General features: G+C 43.5%; 1 protein-coding gene across 1 annotated transcript in view; it reads left to right on the top strand.

The window, feature by feature from the left end:
* The window catches only part of SLC44A3 (solute carrier family 44 member 3), an 80,289-nt gene that overhangs the window by 44,054 nt on the left and 12,069 nt on the right, over positions 1-24,166 (top strand). Inside the window, exons 10-12 of the mRNA XM_044301950.1 lie at positions 2,853-3,018; positions 3,595-3,748; positions 12,135-12,218. Coding sequence (XP_044157885.1) covers positions 2,853-3,018; positions 3,595-3,748; positions 12,135-12,218 — 404 coding nt within the window. The remainder of the gene's footprint in view (positions 1-2,852; positions 3,019-3,594; positions 3,749-12,134; positions 12,219-24,166) is intronic.

The following is a 24,166-nucleotide window of genomic DNA, read 5'->3' on the forward strand; positions in this document are numbered from 1 at the left end:
TTCCGCATATAATTAGATGGTCCTCCAATATCTACAGTTTAATGGTAATCCTGCAGTGCTGTTTTTGACCACCAGATGTCAGTATAGTAACATGTTACTGTAATATGAGGGTCTGGGAATCTGCTTGCACATTTGCCACAGAGACAAAACTATTTTTATTTTATTTTTTATAACTTCTGAGTTTTGTATTATAAAAGCCTTATCAAATGTTGAGTAGTCTTGTAAATATACTAGATTACCGATCTTGTACTATTTCTGAGTTCCAGCCTCTGCTACATAGCCCATCTGTGCACTAACTGAGATCTTAAAAGGAAGACACAAAATAGGTCTTTGCAACTTTTTGGGGTCACTTGCGCAATATTATTTTTATTAGGTAATAACCCCCTATATGTCCAAAAAGGTTGTCATGGTGTATCTTAAAAGGGGTTGTCCAAAGATCAATACCTATCACCACTGCTGGGACCCACTGACCATGGGTATGGGGGTCCCATGTTCCCCGTTTGAGCTGCAGCACTTCATTGGGCACGGGACCCATATGATCGCAGGGGCCTCTGGTGATCAGTCACTCATCCTCTATCCTAGAAATAGGTGATAAGTGTCGATTTTAGGACAACCCCCATCATTCTTTTAGCCATCATAGAAACTGGACTGTCTACTTTAAAACGTACAGTATGTTATATCTGGGATGAGACTCAGATTCTTAATAAAGGTATACAATATGTTGGGTTATAAAGATGGAATTTACAGTTTTACGATTAACCCCTCCAAAACCAGAACAGAAGGAGGAGAAAGTAAACGCTGTGATAGAAAGGAGGTTTCTGCACTTAGGGAAACTTGACTACCCCGGCAAATGCTTGTGGTCATTTGTAGCATCTGTCTTCAGTTATCTAGGCTACGGCTATAGGAGATAGATAATCATTTCAGATCCAAGACATAGGCACGCCAGAATCTCAGCCATTGAATAAAGTGTGTGGCTCCAGTAATTGTGGACTGAAACTTGGACATAGGCTTTTTCATTCAAGTTTAGGATAGGATCGGTCATCAATATCAGATCTGCCGGGGTCCGACACCCAGTACCTCCACCGATCAGCTGTATGAAGGGAAGGCGCGCGCAGTGTGCTCGTGCTGTAATGCCTTAGACACAGCATAGAGAGACGGCACGTGCGCACTGCGCGCACCTTCCCTTCATACAGCAGATTGGCAGGTGTTGGACCCCCGCCGATCTGATTTCGGTAATCTATCCTGCGTATAGGTCATCAATATTAAAAGCCTGGAGAACCTCTTTTAAGGAATGTTCCTGGAAAGGACTACCAACAATAAGAAATAAAGTCCCCCTAAAAATCTGAATGGAAATAGATTCCATGATGTAAAAATGTACAATGAAGGATGGACTCAAGTGGAATATTTCTGTACATCAGGGAACGTGGAGATGGTTTCTTTTCATTCAAGTACTGAAAATGCAGAAAATTAAAAGTGCAAAGAATAGGCTGAGGCCCCCATTATGTGTTAACGATCATTAATAGGATGGTGTTCGATTCAGTGTAGAAGTGTGAACTTAGACAACACAGTTTGGATAAAATTATATAACCCATAGATATAATATTAAAAGGCTTTTCCTAGAAAAGACGCTCGTCTGTCTTTTTAAGCCCCATAGAGGTGAAAAGATTGGCTCTTGTAAAGGGGCCTTGAAAGGGTTTTCCAAGTGTTTTATACTAATGACCTGTCCTCAGGATAGGTCATCAGCATCTGATTGGCAGGGGTCTGACACCCGGCACCCCCACCAATCAGCTGTTAGATAGCGTCTGTGCTTAGTATTGCAGGTTAGCCCCACTTGAATGGGACTGAGCTAGGATAAGCTGCAATGAGGCCGCGGCGCCAACCGGAGTGCTGCATCCTCTTCAAGTAGCTAATCGGTGGGGGGTGCCTGGAGTTAGACATCCACGGATCAGATACTGATGGTCTATCCTGAGGATAGGTTTAACACATTTTTTCAATTGACCTTTTTTTTTTAAATATTGAGCTGTTCTGTCACAAAGGCTTAACTGTTTTTCTAGCCGTGTGACTGGTACTTTCACTTTCACCTAATAAACCTTATTTCTAAACTACTGAGAGGTTATAAACACTTATTTATAAGCCACATTCTTATCAGTAAGATAAGAACTGAGCTATAATGAGTGTTTATAATGTCAGAGAGCAGAGATAAGGAGTCCGTCCACTCCTGGTCTGACGGAAAAGACAGAAAATACAAAGGGTACTACTACAGCATCTCAACTCTGTACAGAAGAAAGGACGCCATATTTTTAATAAAGACCAATTAAAAAGATAATTTTGAATGTTGTTATTGTTTTATTATTTAAGTAAGTTAGAGCAGAACAATACAAGCTGAGCCAAAACCAGTAATGGTTCCAGGACATTAAGAGGTACAAATCTTTCCATTCTGCTTTTTCTCTGTACGCTCCATTCCTGATTTTGGCTTATGCTGAAGCAAAATACTGACCATGTGAAAGTGGCTTTAGGCTAGGCTGACATCTACGTCTGCATTTCACTATTTTGTTCCTTTGTAGGAACAGAAAAACAAAAGACTTCATTGCCGTATACGTCACTTCACAAACACCAGTGGTGCCCAAAAGACCCCGCTCACTATAATGGGGTCCATCTCATCTTAGCTTGTCAGACCCTTGCCTGGGAGTAGTTTATACATTTCTTGTACATTTTTGGTCAGGATTACATGAATGTCAGAAATGCAACTTGTTGAATTTCACGTTCCCACTTTCAGATTTATGTAAATTCATCTTTTTTTCAGTATTGTAAAACTGTATAAGGCTGAACCTCTGCCTCTTCTCTGATTTTAGGCAGTGCCCAGGTGTCATCAGAAGGACAAGTGGAGTATAAGCCACTGGCCGGCATCCGCTACATGTGGTGGTACCATGTATTTGGTCTTATATGGACCAGTGAGTTCTTCCTCACATGTCAGCAAATCGTTATTTCTGGAGCTACTGTTACCTGGTACTTACACAGGTAGGAGTGCATTTCATATATGTAATTAACATAAAGTCAGAAAGGTTAATGTCTAACAACACTGTTGGACCAGCAAAAATGTATTAATTGCCAATATTGTGTGTGTGAAGCTAGCCTAAGGCCTCGTTCACATCTCCGTTAAGAGATCCGGCTGGCTATTCCGGCACAGAGCAGCCTGCTGGATCCTCTGCTTCATCGCTGGATCCCCATTGACTACAATAAGGTCCGGCAGAGATGGGCCAATTTCCGGAATAAATGGCAAACACATGTTATTTGCGCTGGATCAGGCAACCGGATCTCCTAAATGGAGACGTGAACAAGGCCTTTGCTATCTATACCCAAAAATACTAAAGCTGTGCCTCTAGCGCCACCTGTTGGAAGGCAGCTGACAAGTGGAAGGTCTGTTCTGAGCCATTATAACAGCAGTCGTCTAGATTTGTGAATTTTCTTTTTGATATCTGAATACCTCAATCTTGTGGATCTTTTCCCATTTTTGCTGTTTATAACCGGGTATGTGTTGTTTTTGATATGTCAACTCCTAGGTTTATACTTAATTTCCTGCTTTTTGTTTTGCAGAGATAAAAAGAAAGTTAAGCACCCAATCCTATCCTCCTTGTCTCTTCTGTTTTGGTACCATCTTGGCACTGCCGTCATGGGATCTTTATTACTGATGCTTCTGAAAATCCCGCAGATTATTTTAATGTATCTGTCCAAGCTGCTGAGTAAATGGGTAAGTCATTCTGTAATACCAGTGCTTTTATATTCGTACACGGAGTCTGCCGGCACAAATCTGAAGATACATCATCTTCTTTGTCCTTGGATCCTGTGTTTATATGGGGATCCATATTTATTCTTAGGCTACTTTCACACTCGTGCTTTGTGCGGATCCGTCATGGACTGATCCGTTTAGATAATACAACCGTCTGCATCCGTTCAGAACAGATCCGTTTGTATTATCTTTAACATAGCCAAAACGGATCAATGGAGGACGGATCTGTTTTCTATTGTACCAGATTGTGTCAGTGAAAAATGATACGTCCCCATTGACTTACATTGTGTGCCAGGACGGATCCGTTTGGCTCAGTTTCATCAGACGGACACCAAAACGGAATGGAGACGGAACAGAGGCAAACTGATGCATTCTGAGCGGATCCTTTTCCATTCAGATTGCATTAGAATACAAACTGATCCGTTTTGGACCGCTTGTGAGAGAGCCCTGTACGGATCTCACAAACGGAAAGCCTATCCTCAGGATAGGTCATCAATATCAGATTGGTGGAGGTGCCGAGTGTCGGATCTCTGCCGATCAGCTGTTTAAAGGGTCCGTGACGCTTCGGTGAGTGCTATGGTCTCCTCACAGCTTACCAAGCACAGCGCCATCCATTGGATAGCGGCCGTGCTTGGTATTGCAGCTCTGCTCCATTCACTTGAATGTGACTGAGCTGCGCTTAGGCCATGCGATCGATGAATGTGATGTCACAGGACTAAAAAGAGCCCGCGGCACTTTCGAATCTCTGTAGTCTCTTCAAACAGCTGATCCACGGTAGTGCTGGGATTCTGCCCTTTGCCCATCTGATATTGATGACCCTTCCTGAGGATAGACCATCAGTATTAAAATCGCAGAAAACCTGCAATGTTTGAGTCGAAGGCTGTGCAAATAACCACAGCAAGCTGGGGGGAGACTGAATAGATTTCTGCTCTCAAGCTATAGGAGTGTGAATGCAGCTCTGGGCTGTAATACAGACGTGGAACTCGGGATCCGTTATCTAAACCATTTTGCAAGAGTTTAGGGTTTTTTATGTTCCATCATAAGCTGCACTGCAGGAACTTTGTGGCATACTCTCAACAGCGCATATATATGTGGCACCAGGAGGCAGGGAAGTAATGAGCATGTGCTCCTGGGTGGGCACCAGAAGGAAGAGCCATTTAGATTTTGGTACATTTGAGTAAGTGTGGCTATAGAAATCATTTGTATGTAGCAGAGTTGAATTTGTTAGTGTTAGTGTTGTTTGTATACTTTTTCCTACAGTTAATCCCAAAAGAGCACATTATGACATCACAATTAGTAATGCCAGATGGCATTGTGACATCATGAGTCATGATGTCATAATCTGTGTCACTTGTAGGTTAAATAAGCAAACACTTACAGCAACAGCGTTTCCTGCATTGAAATATGGATTCACAGCCAAGCATTAACAGGGTTATCCAGGAGCAGAATATGTAGCTGCTTTCTTCCAAAAACAGCACCACACCTGTCCTCAGGTTGTGTGTGGTATTGCAGGTCAGATCCGTTCACTTCAATGGAGCTGAGCAGTAATACTACACACAGCCCATAGACAAGTGTAGTGCTGGTTCTGGAAGAAGGCGGCCATTTTTTTAAATCCTGGACAACCACCTTAGAGGGGTAATCCAACTAGAAAAAATTTAAATTGGTGAAACTTACTAATAGTTTTGTATTAAGAAACGTGCCCCTGTCCTGGTACTGTACCACTACTTCCACATAGGCTTTCTTCTCCCTCCTCTGTACTGGTGATGTGCTTGCAGGGGGCCAACTAACTGGCTCAGTCTCTGCACCCGCCATGACAGAAGAGGCGGCTGGCTTAGCGAAATATGGCAGTCGGGCAATCCCCCACAAGCATGTCGCCAACACGGAGAGGGGGAAGGAAGCTCTCTCCTGTGCAATGTCTGTGTAAGTTGCATCTATTTTTATTTGAAGAAGATCAAAACCATTTAGACAACTCCTTTATGGGGGGGATTTCAGTTTTATTAAGTTATACCCTATCCACAGGGTCTGATCGCTGGCACTCACACTAATCGGGGCCCTGTACCTCGCTAGACCCCCCCCCCAAATGAATGGAGCGGCAGGTGGAGAATGCGCATTGCCACTCCATTCATGTCTATGAGCTGTACTCTTCTGTCTCCAGCAGTCACATAGCCTCCCCTCTGCTGACCTCCCAGATGAGTACGATGGGGGTTTATGGAAGACCTGTTCTCATGAGCAGAGGGGATCTCATTGGCTGAATGGCCAAGTTTTACCAAGTTTATATTCTTTTTAATATATGAGGAAATCCCCGGCATGACGTTGTAAGTGCTGTCAAACATGGAGTCTGAAATAGGAATAGGGAGCCAAAGTCCTACAGCAGGCACGCTAACATATCCAATATTCCTGTCTCAATGACATCATATTTGTGCTGTCATAGGTAATGATGTCATAATTATGCTTCATCTGTATAAAGCCCTAGTGTGTTCTGCAATAAATGAGATAGATAGAGCTATTGAAGGGTCTCTGTATATATGAAGCTCGGGGAATTGCGCTTCAGCTCCTGTTCGGGACGCCTGGCATGTGCATCATATGGTAACTGACCGATGGGTCACCCAGCCGCGGCCACCTGTTTGCCATAGGGCATACAGCATGCGTTTCAGATAAGATGATAGTTTTGAGTAGTAACGCGTTGTACAGGAAATCGGGCTTGTCTTATCTAGTAACACAACTGGAGCGGATGAGATATCGCTTGGGGTGATTTATCGGCTTAAGAATTAATGATGATGTGATTTGTCATTGCCTGTCATTAAAATAAGTATTCAGTATGGTTTGTTGAATGTGCTGACTACTTCAGGCTATGAATTTACACATGTTCATTGCTTAATGCTCAAGAGGAATATCTAATCTAATTAGATTTAGTGTTTTGGAACGTCGTTCACATAACTGTCAGGTGCTTCTTAGGAATAGGAAAAAGGTAGGTCTATAATTTGTAACTTTTACTCTCCTGACAGGTGTACGCATGTGTAATAATGGTTATATAATGCCTCCATTTTATTATCATCTTTAAAGGGGTTTGTTACTAGCTGCACATGTGCTGAGAACGGGACTTGCATGCAGCTAGTAATAACCATTATTAGACCATCGGCGCTGATGTCCAATAGTTTAATAAGAGTTCTGGGTGCTTCGCTCCGAACATGGCCCTCCATCAGCGCCCTCCGTTCTTTTACACTGGGAACGAGCCGCTCATCTGCTAGTTCCATTATCCGTCCCCGTTGTAAATGAATGGAGGCCGCTGATGGACTGAACTCTCCATCTCTGGCCTTGTTCGGAGCGAATCAGCCAGAAGAAGGTGAGTGGACCTGGAACTGCCTGCCGGATCCGGCAATCTGCATGCAAACGGACAGCATTTGAAGATGGATCCGGATGCGGATCAGTCTTACAAATGCATTGCAAGAACGGATCCGTCTCTCTGGAAGGACGGATCCGGCATTGCAGTATTTTTAATGCCGGATCCGGCACTATAACATTTCAATGTAAATTAATGCCAGATCCGGCATTCCTGCAACTGATCCGGAATTTTGGACGGAGATAATACCGCAGCATGCTGCGTTATTTCCTCCATCCAAAACGCTGTTCAGTGACTGAACTGAAGACATCCTGAACTGATTGCTCTCCATTCAGAATGCATGGGGATAAATTGATCAGTTCTTTTCCGGTATTGAGCCCCTAGGACGGAACTCTAGTGTGAAAGTACCCTAAGAAGGACAATTATAGTCCGGCCTCATGATAATCTGTCCACACAAGATATACTATTATCCATTAACAATTTAATAATAGGGGTTTTCAAATACTTTTAAATTGTGTAATGAAAGCTTTATATTTTAATTTAGGAAGGTTATTATTAGGGATCAGCGAATCGACTTCGGATGTTTCATCCGAAGTCGATTCACATAGTACTTCTTTTGAATTCTGTACGAAGCGAGCGCTCCGTACAGTATTAGAATGTATTTGCTCCTATGAGCCAAAGTTATTACTTCACGAAGTCTCGCAAGACTTTGCATAATAACTTCATAAATCAATTTCTACTGTAAAAAAACATTTCCCGAACTCAGGTTCGGTTTCAAGGTACCACTTGGAACCAAAGCCGAGTTCGGGAAATGTTTTTTTACAGTAGAAATTAATTGATTAGTGGCTATGCCTTGTATTGCAGCTCAGCCCTATTCACTTCAATGGGGCTGAGCTACAACTAGGCGATGTGACCGATAAATTTGACATCACACGGCCTAGGAAGAGGCTTTGGCGCTCACGGCAGGGGTGTCTGATCTGATATTGATGACCTATCCAGAGGATAAGCCATTAATATAATTTAGCGGATAACCCCTTTAAACTATCGGACATCAGCACTGACTGCATGCTTTTGCTGTTCCCAGTATATGTGCAGCTAGCAATATAAACTAGACAATACCTATAAATAAAAACACTATTATAATGGCTTCCTAAATCCTAGAGATCTGATCTTGGGGTCCCTTTGCATGTGAGGCCTGTATCTTTGTAATACACAGTGGTAACCTCTTAAAGGGATTCTCCTGAATTTAACAATTGATGACTTATACCTTGGATAGGTATCACACCTTTTACCCATGACAGCATAGAGGGATATGTGCAGACAGCCTATCGCACACCTTATATACCCAGACACCACACATGACTTCCTTCATGGGCTACATGCTGCCGATGTAGAAAGTGGTCATAATAACGTGACTTGTCTGTGTAGTTCATAGAAACATAGAATGTGTCGGCAGATAAGAACCATTTGGCCCATCTAGTCTGCCCAATACACTGAGTACTATGGATAGCCCCTGGCCCTATCTTATATGAAGGATGGCCTTATGCCTATCCCATGCATGCTTAAACTCCTCCACTGTATGTGCAGCTGCCACTTCTGCAGGAAGGCTATTCCATGCATCCACTACTCTCTCAGTAAAGTAAGACTTCCTGATATTACGTTTAAACCTTTGCCCCACAGAGACATATAGCAGTCTATACAGAATTTATTTTTTTCTGTAATTTTGGTCTTTTGTAGGTGATCGGAGCCCTGAAATCTTTTTTTCCACTAATGAAAGTTCTCCTTAGCAAAAGGACTCTCTTTTTAACTACACAGCATATGATTGGGTTAAAAGCTCCAAATTTTGAAGAAGGTGCAGCCAGTGTCATGTATAGAAGCGAACGCAGGAAAAATGAGGAGCAGTAGCCGTCCATATCAGCCTGGTGACAGGTCGCATTGTTTAGGTACTTCAGAAAATGAATTCTTTGGCGGCTGTTTCCTATGGCCGACTGTTGTGCTTTTTCTCAGCACTTGAGGATTTGGATTGTGCACGCCCCCCGCTTTTCTCGTGGACGCATACATAAATCTAATCATACAATCCATCCCATTGAAAGGCTACTCCTATAAATGTCAAACCAGACTGTGCAGTAGTCAAGGAAGCAAGCCGGGGGTATTTTTAGCTTCAGCTCATGAGGTTCAGCTTCCTCTGAGATTTAGGGAATTCCTGGCTATGAAGCTCTAATAGCATTATAAGAAAGAGGAAACGTAACTAATTTCATTTTCAGTTTAATTGGATGATGTATGGTGCATGGGACGTCCCCATATCTAGGAGCGTTCGCTAAACAAGCATCATGTAAATCCCAGTATTAAATAGTAAAACCAGTGCAACATCTGGGGAGTGGATGTTTACTGTCAGTGACAACTGCTCCTCTCCCCTATCATTTATGATTTGGCTTGGCTTTACTTACTGTTTGTGCCAAACTCATGGACAATTTCATTGAGAGTAATAAAACAATCATTCTTTGTTCGCACCGTGTTTTCTTGGCTTCGGTCACAGTGGCCTCTGTGGTGAGTGACTGTGTATATATTTATTATTTTATTTTTATTTTTTCAATGAAGGATATGAGGTTGTCCTGTTTATTGTAACTAGCTATTTCATCCTACTTTATATTATTCCCCTTGAACTGATTCAATCCAGGAGAAATCTGGGGCTGCGGCTTCACTTACTCACAGGGCAGTACAAATGAGCTGCCATCCACGCTATGACCACCAGTCACTGCATGGGAGCTATGAGGAATGACTTATGTAATGAAAGGTGCTATTAAACATAGTTTCTGACAGCAAATTTCAGTTTTGTTTGTAAAAATAGGAACTCTACTATGGCAGACTTGGATGCCTTAGGCTGTTGTCCCATATATACAGTACATATTCTCCTCACCTTTCTGTGTGCAGTGGATGGCAGCCGGTCTCAAACCATCAGATCTGAAAGGACTGCATACTAGAGGGGAAAACTGCCTAAAATACCAGATACAGGTGCTCTGTTTGCCAGAAATAGTGTTATTCCTCATTCACACACACTGCAAAGTTTGTTAGGCACGCTTTAATCTCCTGCCATTTCTAGCTCCACCATTCTGACCCTCCTGTGCACAGGACTGCAGCAGTGACATGGCGGTATACAGCACAAGACCACTGAGGCCAGGGATTTGTTGCAGTGGTTACATGGGGTACACAGCTATGTCACCAGTACAGCCATGTACGACTAAAGTGACAGCTCTGGAAATGGCAGAAGATTAACTGTTGAGTGTGGGATCTTTGTTTTATTGTAGCACATTTATAGGTTTTAGGAAACTTTATATGTCCTCCTCACAACCTCGAGAAAGCCCTTCCCTTCAGCCACTGCCTAAAATATGGACTAGATCCGGAGAAAACCAACACCTCTGTTCCCTGCAAGATTTCTACAAGACTTGTTTTCTGACCTGCAGAATATCCTGCAGACTGACAACGTGTGTACATTTCTTTAATGTCTACTTTTACTACACATTTATTAGTTTAGTATTCCTTTAAGTTGCCTAGTTAGCCTTTACATTGTGTCTAAAACTTGTTTTAGAAGGAAGATAATGTCCGCAGGAAATTCACTGTGAAGCCAGGCACAATACTTTCTAGAGCTAGCTTGGGCTATTTTCACACTAGCGTTAATATTTTCCGGTATTGAGATCCGTCATAGGGGCTCAATACCTTAAAAAAAAATGCTTCAGTTTTGTCCCCATTCATTGTCAATGGGGACAAAACTGAACTGAACAGAACGTAGTGCTCCAAAATGCATTTTGTTCCATTTAGTTGCGTTCCCAGACCGGAGAGCAAACCGCAACATGTTGTAGTTTGCTTTCCATCCTGGGATGCGGAGAAAGACGGATCCAGCATGACCCCCAATGCAAGTCAATGGGGACAGATCCGCTTTCTCTGCCAGAAAACTGATCCGTCCTCTATTGACTTTCAATGGAGTTCATGACGGATCCGTCTTGGCTATGTATCAGGTATTATCAGTAACGGGAGCGTTTTTGCTGAACCCTGCCGGATCCAGTAAAAACGCTAGTGTGAAAGTAGCCTTAGCAGAATGTAATGATACCTGTCACTAAAGATCCCTTAACATGGGACGACAGAGCGTCAGATTGTCGGGTAGGAAGCGCCAATCTGTTGATCGCTGGCGGAGGAGACTGGTGCATTTACATGCAACGATCTCCTCGATAGTATGGGGGGTAATGATCGCTAATGCAATCAATTGTCCCCATACTGACTCGTTGTCTGCCGACAGCAGATTGTGTTTATACAGTACACAAAAAAGGACCATTTTTGTGTATGCACAAGCAATTGAGCGGTGCACTGAGTGGCTCGGGCTCACCCCAGGTGCACTGAACGGCTCATTTGCATATGGATTAAATGTAATTTTCTCCAGACAATTACACGTCGCTGAGCTGCATAACACACTGGTTTTCCATGAGGTTCTCGTAACTAAAATGTGGGTCTAGTGCAGGCATGGCCAACCTGTGGCTCTGCAGCTGTTGTAAAACTACAAATCCCACCATGCCCTGCTGTAGGCTGATAGCTGTAGACTATCCGGGCATGATGGGAGTTGTAGTTTTGCAACAGCTGGAGAGCCTCAGGTTGGCCATCCCTGGTCTAGTGATTGGTTGTGCCGAGGTTTGCTCTGTAACCAGTTCTGTCACTTTAAGTCATGATCACAAAAGAAAAAAAAAAAAAAAGTAAGCGCTGTAATTGAATTTCGCATATCGTAGAGGACAGCGCTATTTCCTGTTTGGCTGGATAACAGAGGTTATTGCACTGCAGATTCTTGCAGCTGTTGAACCAGTTGTTTTCCTTCCAAGCGGCATGTTCTGCTCGGTGGGAAAAGACATTCAGTCCATTAATCCTTACTTTAAAAACATCTCCACCATCCCAGGAAAAGGGCGTGATAACCGCCGTGTGGTCAGTGTCTTTGTAGAACTCACCTTTGTATATGTTTGTTTTCAGGACAACGCCTGCACCAGGTGCACATCTCAGTGCTGTTTCTGCGGTCTGTGGTCCTATGGAAAATGGCTGCGATATCTGAACCAGGTACAGTATCCGGGAGCGTCCGCTGTTTTTACGTGATAAAGAATTAGTCATTTTGGTTTAAAAAAATAATGTAAGTATATAAAATACCTTTCCAGTTTCAATGAATTTTTCCTTGAAATCAAAATAGCACCTGAAGTCCAAATGTGACTATGGCCGCAGTTGCATGGGCTTTGTCTGGGGGTCCCAAGCCAATGGCAGGAAAAGATGCCGTACATACCGCCAGCTTTGCTTTGGGCCCCATTATTGTCTAGCACTGTGACGTATCAGCCAGGACATGCTTCTGATGGTGATCTCTGGAGGCCGACACGTGGTAAACCACATACAGCCTGGTTCTGCTGATGACTATCATTTTGATGGGGGCAGGCTGCCTTCACACATGCCGTTTCCATACTGCTGAAGCCAGTCTCAGGAGTGGATGGTAAAGAGAGTCAAAATACGTAGGAAATATTCTGCTTCCCCTTAATAGTCCACTCCTAGTTGCGGTTTTAAAAACAGCATGTGGAAAAACATCATTAAAGGGGTTTTCCTTTTAGATAGTTCATCAGTATCTGATCGGCGGGTATCCGACACCCAGGATCCCCGCTGATCAGCTTAGCCTAGGCCGTGTGATGTCAGGTTCATCAGTCACGTGGCCTAGGCGCAGCTCAGCCCCATTGAAGTGAATGGGTACCAAGCATGGCCACTATACAACGTATACGGCGCTGTGCTTGGTGATCTGAGAGAAGGCCGCAGCACTCACATGAGTGCCATTTGCTTCTCAAACAGCTGATTGGCAGGGGTTCTGAAATTATGACCCCCACCCCCCACGATCAGATACCGATAACCTATCCAGGAAAATCCCTTTAATCTTCTCTTGCCACACCTCTTTCCTTTAGGTACCTATTACACAATTTTTCTCAATTTGGCACTATCTGGCGGGGAATTTGTTTTTTCAGAAGCATAGAATAACGCAGCAGATTGCCCTATTACATATACCACATAGTATGTTTTTTTTAGCAAGGGTGCCCATGGACGACAAGGGCTACCTAGTGGTGTTCATCTTATGGGTCCATTTATTGGGTGCTCTGGGACTTTTTCTAGTGCAGATTAATTTAGCGTAAATGTTGATGATTTGCACACTAAAGAAATCCCATCTACACGCTGCAGAAATGAACCAGGTGGTCTTCTGAATCCACAGCATGCCATTTTGTGCTATGAATTTTCACCAAGAATTTTACCCATTTCATTGTAGAAAGGGTTAAATCTGTAGCAAAATCCTTGTGTTAGGCTACTTTCACACTTGCGGCAGAGTGATCCGGGAAGCAGTTCCGTCGCCGGCAAAACCTATGCCACCTGATGGCATTTGTAAGACTGATTAGGATCCTGATCAGTCTGAAAAATGCCCGATCAGTCAGAAAAATGTATTGGAAGGACGGATCTGGCACTAATACATTACTATGGAAAAAATGCTGGATCCGGTATTCAGGCAAGTCTTCAGTTTTTTGGGCGGGAGATAAAACCGTAGCATGCTGCGGTTTTCTTTTTCCTGATCAGTCAAAAAGACTGAACTGAAGACATCCTGATGCATCCTGAACGGATTGCACTCCATTCAGAATGCATGGGGATATGCCTGATCAGTTATTTTCCGGTATAGAGCCCTTAGGACGGAACTCAATACCGGAAAATAAAAACACAAGTGTGAAAGTACCCCTAGACGTGCTGCAGGTTTCCCCTAGATTTATGGCATAAAAATTTGCCTTGTGTGATTTGACCCTTAAAAACAAAAAAAGGAGCATATGCTGCGGTCGGACACTGTGCAGTAGAGAATGGTCTTAGCCCGGGAAATATGTGAGATTTAATTGTAAGCTGCGGACTGAAACCTGTTTTTTTGTGCTCTGTAGCAGATTAATTTTCTGTCCTATGGATTTCTTGGAAATATTTTGACAACTGTCCTTATTATGATGACATTTGAGTCATTGGGGATAATAAGCAGAGCAACTATTTCATGGCGTCAGCACGTGTGAGGACCGTGTTAATATGTCAGCGAATGTGCTGCTGTAGGCTGAGCACGTAGCTGGACCGCTATACAGGCTGTGTAATTAGCTAAATGGAGCGTGCATTGCAGAGTGTGTGCACTTAGCCTTCCTTTATGGGCATACTGTAAAGAAGAAATGCGCTAGCACTAGGGCCTGTTGCTCTTGAATATATTCAGTATACAAGGGTCCTATAGGACCAAGTCAGTAATGGGACCGCCTGCCTCCATGGAATCTCATGCATCATTGCAGACAACCAATAATGTATTTTCTGCTCTTAAAGCCGCCAAGAAGGGCATTCGAGAACGTGTATTCATCCACATACTGTAATCCAGCGCTCCTCTTAGGGCGTTAGTCTGTCAGGCTACAGGTCCTGCTGTAGTAACTTTTTGATTCTTTATAGAAGTCAGTTGTAGAGTGGCCATTAGCATTGGATCTCTTGGGTGATTCATGCTTGCATCTGGCGGCGACTTTAATCCCTTTAGGCCCCTTTCACACGGGCGAGTATTCCGCGCGGATGCGATGCGTGAGTTGAACGCATTGCACCCGCATTGAATCCTGACCCATTCATTTCTATGGGGCTGTTCACATGAGCGGTGATTTTCACGCATCACTTGTGCGTTGCGTGAAAATTGCAGCATGCTCTATTTTGTGCGTTTTTCACGTAACGCAGGCCCCTTGAAATGAATGGGGTTGCGTGAAAATCGCAAGCCTCCACAAGCAAGTGCGGATGTGGTGCGATTTTCACGCACGGTTGCTAGGAGACGATCGGGATGGAGACCCAATCATTATTTTCCCTTATAACATGGTTATAAGAGAAAATAATAGCATTCTGAATACAGAATGCATAGTAAAATGGCGCTGGAGGGGTTAAAAAAAATCCTTAATCCACTTGATCACGAAACCCGGCTTCTCTTCTGTCTTCATCTTAGCTGTGTGGAGGAACAGGACCTGTGGTGACGTCACTCTGGTCATCACATGGTCCATCACATGATCCATCACCATGGTAAAAGATCATGTGATGACCAGAGTGACGTCACCACAGGTCCTGTTACTGCACACAGCTAAGATGAAGACAGAAGGAGATGCCGGCTTCGCGATCAAGTGGACCAAGGTGAGTTAAAAAAAAATTATTTATTTATTTTAACCCCTCCAGCGCTATTTTACTATGCATTCTGTATTCAGAATGCTATTATTTTCCCTTATAACCATTTTATAAGGGAAAATAATACAATCTACAGAACACCGATCCCAAGCCCAAACTTCTGTGAAGAAGTTCGGGTTTGGGTACCAAACATGCGCGATTTTTTTTCATGCGAGTGCAAAACGCATTACAATCGTGCGTGTTCCCGCAACGCACCAGCACATTTTCCTGCAACGCCCATGTGAAAGAGGCCTTAAACAAAAGGATCAGGCATGTTGAAATCTGACTGCCCGATGCTTTCTTCCCTCGATATCATTATGCAACCAGTCCGGCAGTGCGATATTGCCATTGCAAATAGAAGCCACAAACGTGAATGGAGTCTGAGACCACCGTTATGCCACAGTCGTCATGTAATAGTGTAGCAGCGTGTAAAGGTTGTTTCTGTTGCTGTTAGTGGCCCCATCGTGTAACACTGTATATTACTGCAGATGCAACCTATTTTTTGCCATATGACATGTGTCCAAAATCATCCTGTAGTTCAGATTTATGGCGCCTTTACACATGCCGACTGAGCAGGCAATTATCAGGAATGAACCAAATCTTCCTTATCATTGCCTGCTCATCACAGAAGGTGAGAGCTACCTTAACCAGCAGCAATCGCCTCCACTGTACGGTGACAAGGGATCGCCCATGCAGTCGCTCGTCCCCATACAGATTCATTGTTTTCGGTCAGCAGATCGCTGCTACCCAGAAATCATGGTTTGTATGTCAGGATAAATTATGATTTCACCTGATGAACAAGCATGCTCTGTGGATTTACACATTGGTGCCATACCTTTAGGCTATGCCACCAGTGACCAGGGGCAGACTGGGAACGTAAAGTGGTACTGGATAAAAAATAAAATAAAATAAAAGCGGACCCATTTTGGAGTCTGGTCCAAATTGACAGACTTCAAGGCACACAAGTAGGCAGGGCCATATTGCAGCACATTTTACCACCCAGCAGAATCGGAAAATACTGCCCCAGCAACACAAAATACCATCTCAAAAACTGCCCCTCAGCTCCAGCTGCCACGTTCTGTCATCCAACTCCAGTTGCATCAGGATGGCAGTACAGTAGGAATTCAGGAGTCTGGAGGGGAGCGTCAGATCATTGCTTACCCTGGTTGGTGGCTGTGATCAAGGCTCAGATATGCCCCGGGCATCGTCCCACCAGGATGTTTCGATGGCCAGTCTGCTCCCTGAAAATGTCAGGTAGGTGTGCAGGTCCCACCTCTTTTACGTAGTCCAAAAAGTAAGCAAGGGCACATGCACATTGCCGAAAATAGCCAAGCACGCTCACTTGCCTATTTTCGGAACTGCCATAGAAGTGAAAGTGTGGTGCTGCGTTCTTGTTCACTTTGGGGTCTCCGTTCCAGAGATAGGGGTGGGACCCTCACCTATCTGACTTGGTGGCATATTCTAGCAACCCCTTTAAGATATGTTAATCTATTCTTGAATAAAGAACAAGCGGCCAATTTGCAGACAAGGACAGGCATTGTTACAATGGATCCGCATAAAAAAACGGATGCCACACGGATGTCATCTTTCTTTATTTTTTTTATTTTTGCTGATCCGTGTTTTACGGACCACATATTACATACGGTCGTGAGCATTAGCCCTAACTGTGGGTCAATTTTGCAAGGAGTCCCCATGAAAGGGTTAAACGGCTAAATCGCCCCCAAATAGCTTTATCCAGTGGGCGAGGTTTTAAAGCAGAAGTAGAGCCGGCGGTGTCAAGTAATTCTGCTCAACCATTTGTCGTATTCCAAGCCTGCGTTTCCATAGCGACCCGTTTTCTGCCGTGACTCATATTGTTACAGTAGGGTCTTTAAACTGTGCGCTGGATTCAGCCATCACACAAAGGGGCGATTATTCCCGGCCTGCAGGCCGCGTCCACAACTGAAAAGCCTCCGCTAGGGAAAGTGCTGGCCGCCTGCCCGAGAGCCATCAGCATTTCCTAAACTTCTGACATTTAATCAGTCCTAATGTCAAGCACACAATAGCGTCCTGCTAAACTGCACTTCTGTTCACTACATGGACATAATGAGCGGGTTTAAGAAAGGAGCGAGGAATGCTGCTGAGCGCTCTGATCAATGCTTGGCAGCGTGAAGTGGGTTTTTCCGCCTTTTCCGCTTTTTTTTTTCTTTCTAGCTTTTTAGGCTATTTATTACCAGAAATTTCCAAAATTAAAGGAGCAAGACATTGAACATGCAAACTGTATGCTAATACGCTGTTATTGAATACAATTGGCATCCATTATGTGTGTGGGGGGGGGGGGGGGGGGTTACTGAGGACTGTGTTTGTGCCCCTGCCACCAAATAGGAGTTGCTTCTGTGTCACTAGGTTGGTAGGCATACACTACATGAGTGAGCTTTTCTGACCCCTAAAAATTGTGGGCTAGTGGTTTACAATGTAAAAAAGTTGGGGGGGGGGATAGCAATAATGTACTGTTGAAATTACTGGTGGTGGTTGTGTGTGGGGGGGGGGGGGGAGGTTATAAAACACAAACAGAGCACTCTCAAAGCACTGAATGCAAAAGCGATATATAAACTAGCAAGTATATTTTGATCAAAAAATATCTATGCCCACCCACAACGGCAAGGTAACTTGAATCCAGGTAGGAACCTACTCTATTTAATACCCATCTCTATAGCATATGGGCATCTAAATTCAGGAGCATGGAAACCAAAGATATACGGTGTTGCTACAGTTGTTTCCGCTATGTGCCATCAGGCTTCCAGTGAGAGGAAGGGCAGACTCGGCTATATGTATCACACTAATTTAAAGCAATCTGTAGAATGGATGGGATAATAGAAGTACATTCAGATTTGGAGGCGGCCACACCTCCAAGTATATAGTACAAAGACAAAAAAAAAATCTGACACAAAAATGATACACATCCCGCACAATACGAAAAATATAAACGCGGATGTAAATAAAATAAAAAAACACATAACAGCACTCTGAAAACACTAACTGCAACATAAATATAAACTAATAGTCCATTTGATATGATAAATTAATATGAGGCTCTTACTTAGCAATATATACTTTGATAAAAAAAAATATATATAATAATCTCCTGAGCTTAGATGCCGATACGGCAAAGTGATTAAAGGTATTAAATAGAGTAGGTTACTGCCTGGATTGAAGGATTTTTGATTAAAATATATTTGCCAAGAACCACATATTTATTTATCATATTAAATAGGGTATTAGGACAGGACACAGCGGGGCACAGAAGACGACCAGGGAGAGGTGAGTACAGCCAGCGCAGGACTGCCCTCACCTCCCCATGCTAATGAGCATTCGGGCCATAAGATGCACTGACACTTCCCCCCCACCTGGTGTGTGTATGTGTATATGTATATATGTGTATATGTATATATATATATATATATATATATATATATATATATATACAGGGAGTGCAGAATTATTAGGCAAGTTGTATTTTTGAGGATTAATTTTATTATTGAACAACAACCATGTTCTCAATGAACCCAAAAAACTCATTAATATCAAAGCTGAATATTTTTGGAAGTAGTTTTTAGTTTGTTTTTAGTTTTAGCTATTTTAGGGGGATATCTGTGTGTGCAGGTGACTATTACTGTACATAATTATTAGGCAACTTAACAAAAAACAAATATATACCCATTTAAATTATTTATTTTTACCAGTGAAACCAATATAACATCTCAACATTCACAAATATACATTTCTGACATTCAAAAACAAAACAAAAACAAATCAGTGACCAATATAGCCACCTTTCTTTGCAAGGACACTCAAAAGCCTGCCATCCATGGATTCTGTCAGTGTTTTGATCTGTTCACCATCAACATTGCGTGCAGCAGCAACCACAGCCTCCCAGACACTGTTCAGAGAGGTGTACTGTTTTCCCTCCTTGTAAATCTCACATTTGATGATGGACCACAGGTTCTCAATGGGGTTCAGATCAGGTGAACAAGGAGGCCATGTCATTAGATTTTCTTCTTTTATACCCTTTCTTGCCAGCCACGTTGTGGAGTACTTGGACGCGTGTGATGGAGCATTGTCCTGCATGAAAATCATGTTTTTCTTACCTTGCAGACTTCTTCCTGTACCACTGCTTGAAGAAGGTGTCTTCCAGAAACTGGCAGTAGGACTGGGAGTTGAGCTTGACTCCATCCTCAACCCAAAAAGGCCCCACAAGCTCATCTTTGATAATACCAGCCCAAACCAGTACTCCACCTCCACCTTGCTGGCGTCTGAGTCGGACTGGAGCTCTCTGCCCTTTACCAATCCAGCCATCTGGCCCATCAAGACTAACTCTCATTCCATCAGTCCATAAAACCTTAGAAAAATCAGTCTTGAGATATTTCTTGGCCCAGTCTTGACGGTCAGCTTGTGTGTCTTGTTCAGTGGTGGTCGTCTTTCAGCCTTTCTTACCTTGGCCATGTCTCTGAGTATTGCACACCTTGTGCTTTTGGGCACTCCAGTGATGTTGCAGCTCTGAAATATGGCCAAACTGGTGGCAAGTGGCATCTTGGCAGCTGCACGCTTGACTTTTCTCAGTTCATGGGCAGTTATTTTGCTCCTTGGTTTTTCCACACGCTTCTTGCGACCCTGTTGACTATTTTGAATGAAACGCTTGATTGTTCGATGATCACGCTTCAGAAGCTTTGCAATTTTAAGAGTGCTGCATCCCTCTGCAAGATATCTCACTATTTTTGACTTTTCGGAGCCTGTCAAGTCCTTCTTTTGACCAGTTTTGCCAAAGGAAAGGAAGTTGCCTAATAATTATGCACACCTGATATAGGGTGTTGATGTCATTAGACCACACCCCTTCTCATTACAGAGATGCACATCACCTAATATGCTTAATTGGTAGTAGGCTTTCGAGCCTATACAGTTTGGAGTAAGACAACATGCATAAAGAGGATGGTGTGGTCAAAATACTCATTTGCCTAATAATTCTGCACGTAGTGTATATATTATTGCATTTAGGCTACTTTCACACTAGCGTTGTTTGAATCCGGCGTTCAATTCCGACACCGGAACTGCCTGCCGGATCCGGAAAAACGTGTGAAAACTGATTACATTTGAATCCTGATCAGGATTTCGATCACAATGGAAAAATGCATTGGAAAAAACGGATCCGCCATTTATGGACTTTAACTTTTTTTTCCTATTTTTCGGGTTTAACATGCAAAAGCCGGATCCGTTTTGACTGAACACACGAGGCCGGATCCGGCGTTCAGTCAAAGTGTTCAGGATTTTTGGCCGGAGGTAAAAATACTGCATGCTACGTTTTTCTGAAAAGCCTGAACAGTCAAAAAGACTGAACAGAAGACATCCTGATGCATTCTGAGGGACGGACTCTCCATTCAGAATGCATTAGGATAAAACTGATCAGTTCTTTTCCGGATTTGAGCCCCTAGGACGGAACTCAGCGCCAGAAAAGAAAAACGCTAGTGTGAAAGTACCCTAAGTGTTTTGAGAGTAGTGTTGAGTTCAGTTTCTTTTTTTTCTCTTTATTTGTGACGCTTATCTATTTGTCATGTCGTGCAGGATGTTTATCATTTTTTTGCACAAGGATGCACTTAGGTAGGGAATTTATCATGAAGGTAATATTTCAAGTCAGATATTCGGGAGTCTGCGTTGGGCACTTTGCACCTAGTTTATCGCACGTCAGACATTGGTAAATCTAGTGCCTCTTTAAACACTTTTGCCTAGAAATGCTGCTTCAATTTTTTTTTCGACACTCCCTTATTAGAGTTGGTTTGTGACTTGTTTTGCGTCTTTTTTTCACAGTGATAAATCTGGAGTGATCCAGGTCTACTTTCCCACCCACTTAAATGAACAGTGCAAAAATGCAAAAGTCACACATTTTTGCACAAATAAGCCCAAAAGCCAGAATCTGGGAATGCAGGGCATGATAAATTCCCTTCTTAGTTCTTTTATGTTCTAGAAATTGGCGATATTGTCCTTTTTAAAGCAGTGCCGATACTCGCTGTCTTTGGCATGCATGCCCTGGCGAATAACAGGTCACACAGTCATAACAGAGAATGATTATATCCTCCATAATGAATTATTCACTCGTTTTCTAGATAAGCTTCCTCTGAACTCTTCAAAAAGCTGCCCACACACATGGAAATCTGGTTATCAGGATTTACTGCCAAAGAAATACAACTGTAGCTGGAGCTTATAGAAAGGAATTGAATTGTAAGGGCTTCTTTTTGATGAGATAAAATAGTATTTCCTGGCACGGACAGACGTGTGCTACAATGGGCCAGTCATACACAGTGCAGTAATGTGGGATTTCCACATGCTACATCCTTTCATGTGCCAGGAGATAACGTGTCTGGCAGTAGTCTGTCTCCCTCGCCCCTGTTGCATCAGCTGGACATGTGTGTTTATTGGAGGTTGGCAAAAGCCTTTTTTTGTTTCTGCAGATCCCTCCAGTGTCCTCTTCTGGACCACAACTGAAGCCTGAGCTGGTCATGGCAATGCAGAAGTCCTGTCCTGACCCACTTGGGTGTCAGCATAGGAAGCATTACAGTTCTCTTCTGCACCCCATAATGACAATCAGATCATCCCTGAATTTGCAGAACTTTTTAGGAGGTGACCACTATGAAAGAAGGAGGTCTGGTCTGAGCAATCACATTTTCTTTCATGTCCTAAGGATGGCCAGGTGTGCGCTCTGGGGAAGACATGGCACTAGGATTCACTACAGAAGATGGCAAACTGGTGGAGGCTGTGTGAGGCCATGAGCAATGTTCTACTGGAAAACCGTGGTTCTTGGATGCTACGTTGACATATACCATCCACCTAAGCATTGTTACAGACCAAGTATTTCTTAGTGTTTTTTTGAGACTTTTTATACTGATGACCTATTCTCTGGATATGTCCTTCAGTATCTGATCGGTGGGGGTCAGACACCTGGGACCCTTGGCAATCGTCTGTGAACACCACAGCTTTCTCTCAGCTCACCAAGTGCAGCTCTGTACATTGTATATAGTGGCTCTGCATGGTATCCTCGCTCAGTCCCTTTCACTTCAGTGGGGCTGAGCTGCTCCTAGGCCATGGGACCGATGAACGTGATGTCACGTGGCCTAGGAGAAGCTGGAAAAGGCCGCAGTGCTCTCAGGAGCGCCGGTGCCTTCTCAAACTGCTGATCAGCTGGCTCCCGGATGTTGGTTTCCAACCGATCAGATACTGATGACCTATCCTGAGGATATGTCATCAGTTAAAAAAATCTCAGAAAACCTCTCCTGGAGGAGGGAGGATCCTCTGGTCAGCTCTAAGCTCCAATACTCATCATTTTCTAAGACTTCATCCTGAGTCTGTCTGGACCATTACCTCGGGGGCTTCATGCTGCTGTTGGCCAGGCTTCTGCAGGGGATCTGAGTGATACAATGGGAATTGCACATTGATGGTAGTGATCCCACCCTGTTCATACACTATTCACATCTGAATTTACTCGACCCTCATATAATATTTGACCACAAAATACTAAATGAAATTAAAGCAGAAAGTTTGTGTCTGTTCTGATATTTGCAGAGATTATCACGCCGGCATATCTATGCAGGTTCTCATACTCCAGGGAACAGTAAGGCCATTGTAACCCTCCACAGTAGTTGTGAATGCAGTTGTAACTTCTTTGGGTTTCAGGAAGATTTATTATGTAAAGGATCAGAGAAGTCTCAGACTATTGATCAGTAAGCTACTTAAATATCCAGGGTATATCAGCTCCTCTTCTGGCACACCTCTGTTCTGTGCGCTCCAGAGCTGGATGAATGGCTCCCGTAATCTTGGTAAACAGGAGAGTTTGCCAGATGTAACAGTGCACCGATCAGCTCCTCCGTGGTACCAGATGGAAGTATTTATAGGAAAGCATTTTCTCAGAAGGGGTCCATGTTGTACTGGCTGAAAAAAAAGAAGACCCTCTAAAGGGCCAGGTGCAGGGGTTTGTGAATTTTTGATGTTATTTCTCAATCATCTCATTATTGATGACATGACCTGTGTATGCAGTCATAACAGGGAAGTTTACCATGCAAATACACACCGACTTAAGGGCCCTTTGCACGGGCTGAAAATCTTCAAGATAAACGCTAGCGAGCATTCATAGTAACGCTCGATATCGATTTATCTGGTGGTGTAAATGTACCGCCGATGAACGAGTGAAACGCTCGTTCATCGGGTAATCCAATCCTTTGTGCGTACACAAAAATCGTCACTTGCCGGCAGCAGATGATGCTGTGTAAGCAGGATCTGCTGCTGCTGGCAAACTACGAGTCAGTATGGGGAAGAGCGATGGCATTAGCGATTACTCCTCCTCATACTGTGGAGGAGATGTACATGCAGCGGTCTCCTCCAACAGCGAGCAGCAGATTGTCTCCTGCTCTGTCATCCCTTGTAAAGGGACCTTCAGGCTGACCAAACACTGACTGAACACTGACTGTGTGAAAGCGACGACGTACAGGGGATTCAAATCCAGCCACCAGCCAATGTACCTCTGTCAGACACTGCTTGGGGAAACTGCATGTGAAATGGTAAATAGTGTTGAACTAGTGACACAGATCAGACCCCCAGTGTTCATCAGACCTCAGATCACAACCCCCATTTTTATCACACCTCCAATCCTCATCAGACCTCAGATCAGACAATAAAATAATTAAAACAACTTGCCTTTCCTGCTCCTGGACAAGATCCAGCTCGCTCTTCCTGCACTCACCGCTCCTTGGTGTTCTGCCATGCTGCACCAT

This window comes from Bufo gargarizans, chromosome 7 (genome assembly GCF_014858855.1).
Source record: "Bufo gargarizans isolate SCDJY-AF-19 chromosome 7, ASM1485885v1, whole genome shotgun sequence".
NCBI classification, from domain to species: Eukaryota; Metazoa; Chordata; class Amphibia; order Anura; family Bufonidae; genus Bufo; species Bufo gargarizans.